At 51.0% G+C, this 12,449-nt stretch overlaps 1 protein-coding gene across 5 annotated transcripts in view; it reads right to left on the bottom strand.

The window, feature by feature from the left end:
* Nucleotides 1–12,449, bottom strand: part of LOC124127403 (structure-specific endonuclease subunit SLX4-like) — a 77,785-nt gene that overhangs the window by 46,264 nt on the left and 19,072 nt on the right. For 4 of the 5 annotated variants that reach the window (XM_048381122.1, XM_048381123.1, XM_048381125.1 and 1 more), the window contains exons 9-10: nt 6,624–6,788; nt 691–787 (exon numbers count right to left, since the gene is read on the bottom strand). In XM_048381122.1, coding sequence (XP_048237079.1) covers nt 691–787; nt 6,624–6,788 — 262 coding nt within the window. The remainder of the gene's footprint in view (nt 1–690; nt 788–6,623; nt 6,789–12,449) is intronic. The other variant, XM_048381126.1, reaches the window with a different exon arrangement.

Here is a 12,449-nt window from a genome sequence, read left to right as displayed (position 1 = left end):
ATCTCCTACAGACCATCTCCTACAGGCAATCTCCTACAGACAATCTCCTACAGACCATCTCCTACAGGCCATCTCCTACAGGCCATCTCCTACAGACCATCTCCTACAGACCATCTCCTACAGGCAATCTCCTACAGGCAATCTCCTACAGGCAATCTCCTACAGACCATCTCCTACAGGCAATCTCCTACAGGCAATCTCCTACAGACCATCTCCTACAGACCATCTCCTACAGGCCATCTCCTACAGGCAATCTTCTACAGGCCATCTCCTACAGGCCATCTCCTACAGACCATCTCCTACAGGCAATCTCCTACAGGCAATCTTCTACAGGCAATCTCCTACAGGCAATCTCCTACAGACAATCTCCTACAGACCATCTCCTACAGGCAATCTCCTACAGACAATCTCCTACAGGCAATCTCCTACAGGCAATCTCCTACAGGCAATCTCCTACAGGCAATCTCCTACAGACAATCTCCTACAGACCATCTCCTACAGGCAATCTCCTACAGGCAATCTCCTACAGGCAATCTCCTACAGGCAATCTCCTACAGGCAATCTCCTACAGGCAATCTCAAACAAGCTGCATAAAGACAGCTGCATCAGCTGTGTCATTATGTCACCTGGGGCACAATCAGCTGGGTCATAATGTTACCTGGGGTACAATCAGCTGGGTCATTATGTTACCTGGGGCACAATCAGCTGGGTGACTTTGTCTGCTATTCTCTGCTGTGCCTCTGTCTTGGACAACTGAAGTAACAGTGGTGGTGGCAGCCCCTGTTGGCTGCAACAAACACACAGTGATAGGTGAGGTGAAATTGGCTTTAACGTCGCGTCCAAGATTATTGCACTTATATAGCGACATGCATGTACGTGTGTGTGTGGCTGCTTGTACTCATCCGGACTGGTGCAGATTTATAGTGCTAGCACACTGAGATATCATGCCGCAGTTTAACATGAATACCCGACTCAGACACAGAAAACTGGCTCCGAACCGACTAGTCCTTGTTTTAGCCCTTTAAACTGAGCACCAGACAGGGTAACAACAAGTACCATCTTTTAATGTCTTTTGGTATGACGCGGCCGGGGATCGAACCCCTGACCTTCCACTCTCCAGGCGGACGCTCTACCACTAGACCATGGAGGCAGTCACACAATGATAACATACAGTGAAAACATTGTGAAAACATACTGAAAACAGTGAAAACATAGTGATAACATACAGTAATAACATAGTAATAACATACAGTAATAACATAGTAATAACAGCGTGATAACATGCAGTGATAACATAGTAATAACAGTGTGATAACATACAGTAATAACATAGTAATTACAGCGTGATAACATGCAGTGATAACATAGTGATAACAGTGTGATAACATACAGTAATAACATAGTAATAACAGCGTGATAACATGCAGTGATAACATGCAGCGATAACATAGTGATAACAGTGTGATAACATACAGTAATAACATAGTAATAACAGCGTGATAACATGCAGTGATAACATGCAGTGATAACATAGTGATAACGTATACTGATAACATAGTGAAAACAGTGATAGCACACAGTGAAAACAGTAATAACATACAGTGATAACCTAGTTATAACATACAGTGATAACCTAGTGATAACATACACTGATAACATACAGAGATAACATAGTGATAACAGTGTGATAACATACAGTGATAACCTAGTGATAACATAAAGTGATAACCTAGTGATAACATAAAGTGATAACCTAGCGATAACACACAGTGAAAACATACAGTGATAACATACAGTAATAACATGCAGTAATAACATGCAGTGATAACATACAGTGATAACATAGTGATAACATAGTGATAAGATACAGTGATAACACAGTGATAACATAGGGATAAAATACAGTGATAACAGTGATAAAACAGTTATAACAGTGATAACATACAGTCATAACATGCAGTGACAAGATACAGTGATAAGATAGTGATAACATAGTGATGACATACAGTGATAAGATACAGTGACAAGATACAGTGATAACATAGTGATGACACAGTGATAAGATACAGTGATAACACAGTGATAACATAGTGATAAAATACAGTGATAACAGTGATAAAACAGTTATAACAGTGATAACATACAGTCATAACATGCAGTGACAAGATACAGTGATAAGATAGTGATAACATAGTGATAACATACAGTGATAACACAGTTATAACAGTGATAACATGCAGTGATAAGATACAGTGATAACATAGTGATGACACAGTGATAAGATACAGTGATAACACAGTTAGAACATAGTGATAACACACAGTGATAACAGTGATAACACAGTTATAGTGAGTGAGTGAGTTTGGTTTTACGCCGCCTTTAGCAATATTCCAGCAATATCACGGCGGGGGACACCGGAAATGGGCTTCACACATTGTACCCATGTCGGGATTCGAACCCGGGTCTTCGCCGTGACGAGCGATCGCTTTAACCACTAGGCTACCTGACCGCCCCTAACACAGTTATAACAGTTATAACATACAGTGATAACATGCAGTGATAACATGCAGTGATAACATGCAGTGATAACATACAGTGATAACACAGTGATAACATAGTGATGACACAGTGATAACATAGTGATAACAGTGAAAACATGCAGTGATAACATACAGTGATAAGATGCAGTGACAAGATACAGTGATAACATACAGTGATAACAGTGATAACATACAGTGATAACATACAGTGATAACACAGTGATAAGATGCAGTGATAACATACAGTGATAACACAGTGATAACATAGTGATGACACAGTGATAACATAGTGATAACAGTGAAAACATGCAGTGATAACATACAGTGATAAGATGCAGTGACAAGATACAGTGATAACATACAGTGATAACATAGTGATAACATACAGTGATAACATAGTGATAACACAGTGATAAGATGCAGTGACAAGATACAGTGATAACATACAGTGATAACATAGTGATAACATAAAGTGATAAGATACAGTGATAACATAGTGATAACACAGTGATAACATAGTGATAACACAGTGATAACATACAGTGATAACATACAGTGATAACATGCAGTGATAAGATACAGTGATAACATAGTGATAACACAGTGATAACATACAGTGATAACATAGTGATAACACAGTGATAACATACAGCGATAAGATGCAGTGACAAGATACAGTGTTAACATACAGTGATAACACAGTGATAACATACAGTGATAACAGTGATAACATGCAGTGATAAGATACAGTGATAACATAGTGATAACATACAGTGATAAAATAGTGATAACACAGTGATAACATACAGTGATAACATTGATAACATACAGTGATAAAATAGTGATAACACAGTGATAAAATAGTGATAACACAGTGATAACATACAGTGATAAAATAGTGATAACACAGTGATAACATACAGTGATAACAGTGATAACATACAGTGATAACAGTGATAACATACAGTGATAACAGTGATAACATACAGTGATAAAATAGTGATAACACAGTGATAACATACAGTGATAACACAGTGATAACATACAGATAACAGTGACAACATACAGATAACAGTGATAACATACAGTTGGACCCCGGTATCTCAAACATTATTGGACCGTGTTGTAACAAAACGATTGGATACACAGGACCTTAAGAACACAAATTGTGTAAACAATGACAAACTGAAATGTATTTCGCAGGCGATGATAAATAATGATTGACACATTATACTCAGTGTTATGCATTACGTGTAGGATTGACAGAACAACTCTGGGCAATGTTGTAAACACTGAACCATGCCTCAATCCTGGCCTCATCAGGGTCAAAGGAAATGTGTTGCACAATATCTAATGACACAATAGGCATTCCAGAAATACACAAGTGTATTTTTAGAGTAAAATATCATTTATACTTATCCTGACTACTACTTGATTATCTCTCTCTATTTCCTAAAGGTAGTGGAAACTTCCTAAACTGTGTTTTCAGAGAACGAAAAACCATCCCACCCAAACACACCCCTTGCCTGCGCATGTGCACCAGATACACATGACCAGGCCCGGTACTCGTCACTCTCTCATTTCCCTTGTGCACCGGATACACAAGACCAGGCCCGGTACTCGTCACTCTCTCATTTCCCTTGTGCACCGGATACACACGACCAGGCCCCGGTACTCGTCACTCTCTCATTTCCCTTGTGCACCAAATACACACGACCAGGCCCGGTACTCGTCACTCTCTCATTTCCCTTGTGCACCAAATACACACGACCAGGCCCGGTACTCGTCACTCTCTCATTTCCCTTGTGCACCAAATACACACGACCAGGCCCGGTACTCGTCACTCTCTCAGTTCCCTTGTGCACCAAATACACACGACCAGGCCCGGTACTCGTCACTCTCTCAGTTCCCTTGTGCACCAAATACACACGACCTGGCTCGGTACTCGTCACTCTCTCATTTCCCTTGTGCACCAAATACACACGACCAGGCCCGGTACTCGTCACTCTCTCATTTCCCTTGTGCACCAAATACACACGACCAGGCCCGGTACTCGTCACTCTCTCAGTTCCCTTGTGCACCAAATACACACGACCAGGCCCAGTACTCGTCACTCTCTCAGTTCCCTTATGCACCAAATACACACGACCTGGCTCGGTACTCGTCACTCTCTCATTTCCCTTGTGCACCGGATACACAAGACCAGGCCCGGTACTCGTCACTCTCTCATTTCCTTTGTGCACCAAATACACACGACCAGGCTCGGTACTCGTCACTCTCTCAGTTCCCTTGTGCACCGGATACACATGACCAGGCCCGGTACTCGTCACTCCCTCATTTCCCTTGTGCACCGGATACACACGACCAGGCCCGGTACTCGTCACTCTCTCATTTCCTTGTGCACCGGAAACACACGACCAGGCCCGGTACTCGTCACTCTCTCAGTTCCCTTATGCATCAGATACACACGACCAGGCCCGGTACTCGTCACTCTCTCAGTTCCCTTGTGCACCGGATACACACGACCAGGCCCGGTACTCGTCACTCTCTCAGTTCCCTTGTGCACCAGATACACACGACCAGGCCCGGTACTCGTCACTCTCTCATTTCCCTTGTGCACCGGATACACACGACCAGGCCCGGTACTCGTCACTCTCTCAGTTCCCTTGTGCACCAGATTCACACGACCAGGCCCGGTACTCGTCACTCTCTCATTTCCCGTGTGCACCGGATACACACGACCAGGCCCGGTACTCGTCACTCTCTCATTTCCCTTGTGCACCAGATACACACGACCAGGCCCGGTACTCGTCACTCTCTCAGTTCCCTTGCCTAACATCCGAAACACAGGGGAAGAGGGGATGGCTGGGTTCGGGCTTTAGCATAGGAGTCAGGATAAATCTACATATTTGTACTCTAACAAAACACATATTTCACCTGATCATGACTCAAACTAATTGCTTTAATCCCACGGAAGGGTGGTGGGTTCCACCTGTGTGGGTGGTTCAGAATGAGATCTGTTCCATTCACCACTTGGGAATGAGATAATCTTCTTTACACCCGTGTAGGGCACCACCTCCTTCTTGTGAAAGAGAGGTAGATATCTAGAGATTTAGTGGATGTAGTAAAGTTGGTAAAGGAAAATGATTTTTCCTGCTTACTTTAAACAATTTTAGTGTTCAGAGAAGGTCGTAAACTTCACAGTCTGAATCACGTAGTAAAACAGGGGGAACATAGACTCTCAGTCATTGGTTATGGGACAGTAACTGACGTCAGCAAGTCTGCGTGATATTGGGTGAGTACCTGTAAATTACATACAAAAGAAAAGAAAAGTTCAGGGACTCATAAATAGCAAAAGGCACATCTACACTATATTGTGAATACTTGTACCAAGTTTAGCAAAGTTATCTCTTGTGGCAAAAGAAATGTGACGGACAGACGGAGCCCGTTTCTATACTACTCAAAAGAAGTTAAGGATAACCCAATTTTTTTCATAATGGTAAAGTTAATCTGTCATGACATGATAGATTAACTATAGTAATATGAAAGAATCAGGTGATCCTTAACTTCTTTTGAGTAGTATATATCCTCGGCCAACTAAATTGGGCAGGGGGATAATTAACTTCTGTATTAAATTAAGACCAGGTTGTGATCATGTCCCCTTGTATATAGACGCTTGTCACTGCACTAGTCGGGGACAAACAGGACTGGGCGAACACACCGAGGCTAACTCATGTAGTGATCCCTAACCCTAACCCTAACCCTTGTATATAGACGCTTGTCACTGCACTAGTCCGGGACAAACAGGACTGGCCGAACACACCGAGGCAAACTCATGTAGTGATCCCTAACCCTAACCCTTGTATATAGACGCTTGTCACTGCACTAGTCCGGGACAAACAGGACTGCCCGAACACACCGAGGCAAACTCATGTAGTGATCCCTAACCCTAACCCTAACCCTTGTATATAGATGCTTGTCACTGCACTAGTCCGGGAAAAACAGGACTGCCCGAACACACCGAGGCAAACTCATGTAGTGATCCCTTAGTGCTATTTATTAGTGCAATTTCTTTGGTCTTACTCTTTCTTTTTTCTGGTCTTCTTGGCCTCCTTCCTGTCTTTCTGGGCGATGTTGGCAATTCCTCGTAGATTCAACTGACCAATCAGAGCCTGTTCCTTCTTTGTCTCCTCTTCGGCGAGCGAGGAGGACAGCGCCATGGCCAGCTGTGTGTCCTCATCCATCGGCCTGACAAACAAGGAGTTGTGCTCAACTGGCTTCATTGACAATGACATGTTACAGAAAGAATGTTAATTCTAATATACAGTGCTTCAGCATTGATTGCTGGGATGGGAAGGGGGTTGTGGGGTTCTCTGGGTCTGGGTGTGCTGGGATGGGAGGGAATTCTGGGGTGTGCTGGGATGGGAGGGGGTTGTGGGGTTCTCAGGGTCTTGGTGTGCTGGGATGGGAAGGAATTCTGGGGTGTGCTGGGACGGGAGGGGGTTGTGGGGTTCTCTGGGTCTGGGTGTGCTGGGATGGGAAGGGGGTTGTGGGGTTCTCTGGGTCTGGGTGTGCTGGGACGGGAGGGAATTCTGGGGTGTGCTGGGATGGGAAGGTGGTTGTGGGGTTCTCTGGGTCTGGGTGTGCTAGGATGGGAGGGAATTCTGGGGTGTGCTGGGATGGGAAGGGGGTTGTGGGGTTCTCAGGGTCTGGGTGTGCTGGGATGGGAGGGGATTCTAGGGTGTGCTGGGATGGGAAGGGGGTTGTGGGGTTCTCTGGGTCTGGGTGTGCTAGGATGGGAGGGAATTCTGGGGTGTGCTGGGATGGGAAGGGGGTTGTGGGGTTCTCTGGGTCTGGGTGTGCTAGGATGGGAGGGAATTCTGGGGGGTGCTGGGATGGGAAGGGGGTTGTGGGGTTCTCTGGGTCTGGGTATGCTGGGATGGGAGGGAAATTTTTAGGTGTGCTGGGATGGGAAGGGGGTTATGGGTTTCTCAGGATCTGGGTATGCTGGGACGAGAGGGGGTTGTGGGGTTCTCTGGGTCTGATTGTGCTGGGATGGGAGGGAATTCTGGGGTGTGCTGGGATAATAGGAAGGGGGTTGTGGGGCTCTCTGGGTCTGGGTGTGCTGGGATGGGAGGGGATTCTGGGGTGTGCGGCGATGGGAGGGGGTTGTGGGGTTCTGAGGGTCTGGGGTGTGCTGGGAATGGGAAGGGGGTTGTGGGGTTCTCTGGGTCTGGGTGTGCTGGGATAAGAAGGGGGTTGTGGGGCTCTCTGGGTCTGGGTGTGCTGCGATGGGAGGGAATTCTGGGGTGTGCTGGGATGGGAAGGGGGTTGTGGGGTTCTCTGGGTCTGGGTGTGCTGGGATAAGAAGGGGGTTAAGGGGCTCTCTGGGTCTGGGTGTGCTGGGATGGGAGGGGATTCTAGGGTGTGCTGGGATGGGAAGGGGGTTGTGGGGTTCTCTGGGTCTGGGTGAGCTGGGATAAGAAGGGGGTTGTGGGGCTCTCTGGGTCTTGGTGTGCTGGGATGGGAGGGGATTCTAGGGTGTGCTGGGATGGGAAGGGGGTTGTGGGGTTCTCTGGGTCTGGGTGTGCTGGGATTTGAGGGGGTTGTGGGGCTCTCTGGGTCTGGGTGTGCTGGGATGGGAGGGGATTCTAGGGTGTGCTGGGATGGGAGGGGGTTGTGGGGTTCTGAGGGTCTGGGTGTGCTGGGATTTGAGGGGGTTGTGGGGCTCTCAGGGTCTGGGTGTGCTGGGATGGGAAGGGTTTTTTTTCGGGTTCTCTGGGTCTGGGTGTGCTGAGATAGGAGGGAATTCTGGGGTGTGCTTGGTTGGGAAGGGGGTTGTGGGGCTCTCAGGGTCTGGGTGTGCTGGGACCAGAGGGGGTTGTGGGGTTCTCTGCGTCTGGGTGTGCTGGGATGGGAGGGAATTCTGGGGTGTGCTTGTTGGGAAGGGGGTTGTGGGGTTCTCAGGTTCTTGGTGTGCTGGGATGGGAGGGGGTTGTGGGGTTCTCAGGGTGTGGGTATGCTGGGACGGGAGGGGGTTGTGGGGTTCTGAGGGTCTGGGTGTGCTGGGATTTGGGGGGGTTGTGGGTTTCTCAGGGTCTGGGTGTGCTGGGATAGGAAGGGGTTTGTGGGGTTCTCTGGTTCTTGGTGTGCTGGGATGGGAGGGGGTTGTGGGGTTCTGAGGGTCTGGGTGTGCTGGGATAGGAGGGAATTCTGGGGTGTGCTGGGATAGGAAGGGGGTTGTGGGGTTCTCTGGGTCTTGGTGTGCTGGGATGGGAGGGAATTCTGGGGTGTGCTGGGATGGGAAAGGGGGTTGTGGGGTTCTCTTGGTCTGGGTGTGCTGGGATAAGAAGGGGGTTGTGGGGCTCTCTGGGTCTGGGTGTGCTGGGATGGGAGGGGATTCTAGGGTGTGCTGGGATGGGAGGGGGTTGTGGAGTTCTCAGGGTCTGGGTGTGCCGGGATTGGAGGGGGTTGTGGGGCTCTCTGGGTCTTGGTGTGCTGGGATGGGAGGGAATTCTGGGGTGTGCTGGGATGGGAAGGGGGTTGTGGGGTTCTCTGGGTCTGGGTGTGCTGGGATAATAAGAAGGGGGTTGTGGGGCTCTCTGGGTCTGGGTGTGCTGGGATAGGAGGGGATTCTAGGGGGTGCTGGGATGGGAGGGGGTTGTGGGGTTCTGAGGGTCTGGGTGTGCTGGGATTGGAGGGGGTTGTGGGGCTCTCAGGGTCTGGGTGTGTTGGGATGGGAAGGTGGTTGTGGGGTTCTCAGGGTCTGGGTGTGCTGGGACTGGAGGGAATTCTGGGGTGAGCTGGGATGGGAGGGGGTTGTGGGGTTCTCAGGGTCTGGGTGTGCTGGGATGGGAGGGGGTTGTGGGGTTCTCAGGGTGTGGGTGTGCTGGGACGGGAGGGGGTTGTGGGGTTCTCAGGCTCTGGGTGTGCTGGGATAGGAGGGGGTTGTGGGGTTCTCTGGGTCTGGGTGTGCTGGGATAGGAGGGAATTCTGGGGTGTGCTTGGTTGGGAAGGGGGTTGTGGGGTTCTCAGGGTCTGGGTGTGCTGGGATAGGAAGGGGGTTGTGGGGTTCTGAGGGTCTGGGTGTGCTGGGATGGGAAGGGGGTTGTGGGTTTCTCAGGGTCTGGGTGTGCTGGGATGGGAAGGGGGTTGTGGGGTTCTCTTGGTCTGGGTGTTCTGGGACGGGAGGGAATTATGGGGTGTGATGGGATGGGAAGGTGGTTGTGGGGTTCTCTGGGTCTGGGTGTGCTGGGACGGGAGGGAATTCTGGGGTGTGCTGGGATGGGAAGGTGGTTTTGGGGTTCTTAGGGTCTTGGTGTGCTGGGATAGGAAGGGGATTGTGGGGTTCTCTGGGTCTGGGTATGCTGGGATGGGAGGGAATTCTTGGGTGTGCTGGGATGGGAAGGGGGTTATGGGTTTCTCTGGATCTGTGTGTGCTGGGACGAGAGGGGGTTGTGGGGTTCTCTGGGTCTTGGTGTGCTGGGATAAGAAGGGGGTTAAGGGGCTCTCTGGGTCTGGGTGTGCTGGGATGGGAGGGGATTCTAGGGTGTGCTGGGATGGGAAGGGGGTTGTGGGGTTCTCTGGGTCTGGGTGAGCTGGGATAAGAAGGGGGTTGTGGGGCTCTCTGGGTCTTGGTGTGCTGGGATGGGAGGGGATTCTAGGGTGTGCTGGGATGGGAAGGGGGTTGTGGGGTTCTCTGGGTCTGGGTGTGCTGGGATTTGAGGGGGTTGTGGGGCTCTCTGGGTCTGGGTGTGCTGGGATGGGAGGGGATTCTAGGGTGTGCTGGGATGGGAGGGGGTTGTGGGGTTCTGAGGGTCTGGGTGTGCTGGGATTTGAGGGGGTTGTGGGGCTCTCAGGGTCTGGGTGTGCTGGGATGGGAAGGGTTTTTTTCGGGTTCTCTGGGTCTGGGTGTGCTGAGATAGGAGGGAATTCTGGGGTGTGCTTGGTTGGGAAGGGGGTTGTGGGGCTCTCAGGGTCTGGGTGTGCTGGGACCAGAGGGGGTTGTGGGGTTCTCTGCGTCTGGGTGTGCTGGGATGGGAGGGAATTCTGGGGTGTGCTTGTTGGGAAGGGGGTTGTGGGGTTCTCAGGTTCTTGGTGTGCTGGGATGGGAGGGGGTTGTGGGGTTCTCAGGGTGTGGGTATGCTGGGACGGGAGGGGGTTGTGGGGTTCTGAGGGTCTGGGTGTGCTGGGATTTGGGGGGGTTGTGGGTTTCTCAGGGTCTGGGTGTGCTGGGATAGGAAGGGGTTTGTGGGGTTCTCTGGGTCTGGGTGTGCTGGGACGGGAGGGAATTCTGGGATGTGCTGGGATGGGAGGGGGTTGTGGGGTTCTCAGGTTCTTGGTGTGCTGGGATGGGAGGGGGTTGTGGGGTTCTCAGGGTGTGGGTGTGCCGGGACGGGAGGGGATTGTGGGGTTCTGAGGGTCTGGGTGTGCTGGGATTTGGGGGGGTTAAGGGGTTCTGAGGGTCTCGGTGTGCTGGGATGGGAAGGGGGTTGTGGGGTTGTGGGGTTCTCTGGGCCTGGGTGTTCTGGGACGGGAGGGAATTCTGGGGTGTGCTGGGATGGGAGGGGGTTGTGTGGTTCTCAGGGTCTGGGTGTGCTGGGATGGGAGGGGGTTGTGGGGTTCTCAGGGTGTGGGTGTCCTGGGATGGGAGGGGGTTGTGGGGTTCTCAGGTTCTTGGTGTGCTGGGATGGGAGGGGGTTGTGGGGTTCTCAGGGTGTGGGTGTGCCGGGACGGGAGGGGGTTGTGGGGTTCTGAGGGTCTGGGTGTGCTGGGATAGGAGGGGGTTGTGGGGTTCTGAGGGTCTGGGTGTGCTGGGATAGGACGGAATTCTGGGGTGTGCTTGGTTGGGAAGGGGGTTGTGGGGTTCTCAGGGTCTGGGTGTGCTGGGATAGGAAGGGGGTTTATGGGGTTCTGAGGGTCTGGGTGTGCTGGGATTGGAAGGGGGTTGTGGGTTTCTCACGGTCTGGGTGTGCTGGGATGGGAAGGGGGTTGTGGGGTTCTCTTGGTCTGGGTGTTCTGGGACGGGAGGGAATTATGGGGTGTGTTGGGATGGGAAGGTGGTTGTGGGGTTCTTAGGGTCTTGGTGTGCTGGGATAGGAAGGGGATTGTGGGGTTCTCTTGGTCTGGGTATGCTGGGATAGGAGGGAATTCTGGGATGTGCTGGGATGGGAGGGGGTTATGGGGTTCTCAGGTTCTTGGTGTGCTGGGATGGGAGGGGGTTGTGGGGTTCTCAGGGTGTGGGTGTGCCGGGACGGGAGGGGGTTGTGGGGTTCTGAGGGTCTGGGTGTGCTGGGATTTGGGGGGGTTAAGGGGTTCTGAGGGTCTGGGTGTGCTGGGATAGAAGGGAATTCTGGGGTGTGGGGTTCTCTGGGTCTGGTTATGCTGGGATGGGAGGGAAATTTTTGGGTGTGCTGGGATGAGAGGGGGTTGTGGGGTTCTCAGGGTGTGGGTGTGCTGGGACGGGAGAGGGTTGTGGGGTTCTGAGGGTCTGGGTGTGCTGGGATTGGAGGGGGTTGTGGGGTTCTGAGGGTCTGGGTGTGCTGGGATTGGAAGGTGGTTGTGGGGTTCTCTGGGTCTGGGTGTGCTGGGACTGGAGGGAATTCTGGGGTTGGCTGGGATGGGAGGGGGTTGTGGGGTTCTCAGGGTCTGGGTGTGCTGGGATGGGAGGGGATTGTGGGGTTCTCAGGGTGTGGGTGTGCTGGGATGGGAGGGGGTTATGGGGTTCTCAGGTTCTTGGTGTGCTGGGATGGGAGGGGGTTGTGGGGTTCTGAGGGTCTGGGTGTGCTGGGATAGGAGGGAATTCTGGGGTGTGCTGGGATAGGAAGGGGGTTGTGGGGTTCTCTGGGTCTTGGTGTGCTGGGATGGGAGGGAATTCTGGGGTGTGCTGGGATGGGAAAGGGGGTTGTG

Source organism: Haliotis rufescens, unplaced genomic scaffold, assembly GCF_023055435.1.
Source record: "Haliotis rufescens isolate VD_foot unplaced genomic scaffold, xgHalRufe1.0.p SCAF_35, whole genome shotgun sequence".
NCBI lineage: Eukaryota > Metazoa > Mollusca > Gastropoda > Lepetellida > Haliotidae > Haliotis > Haliotis rufescens.
This window is presented reverse-complemented; position numbering and strand designations above follow the sequence as displayed.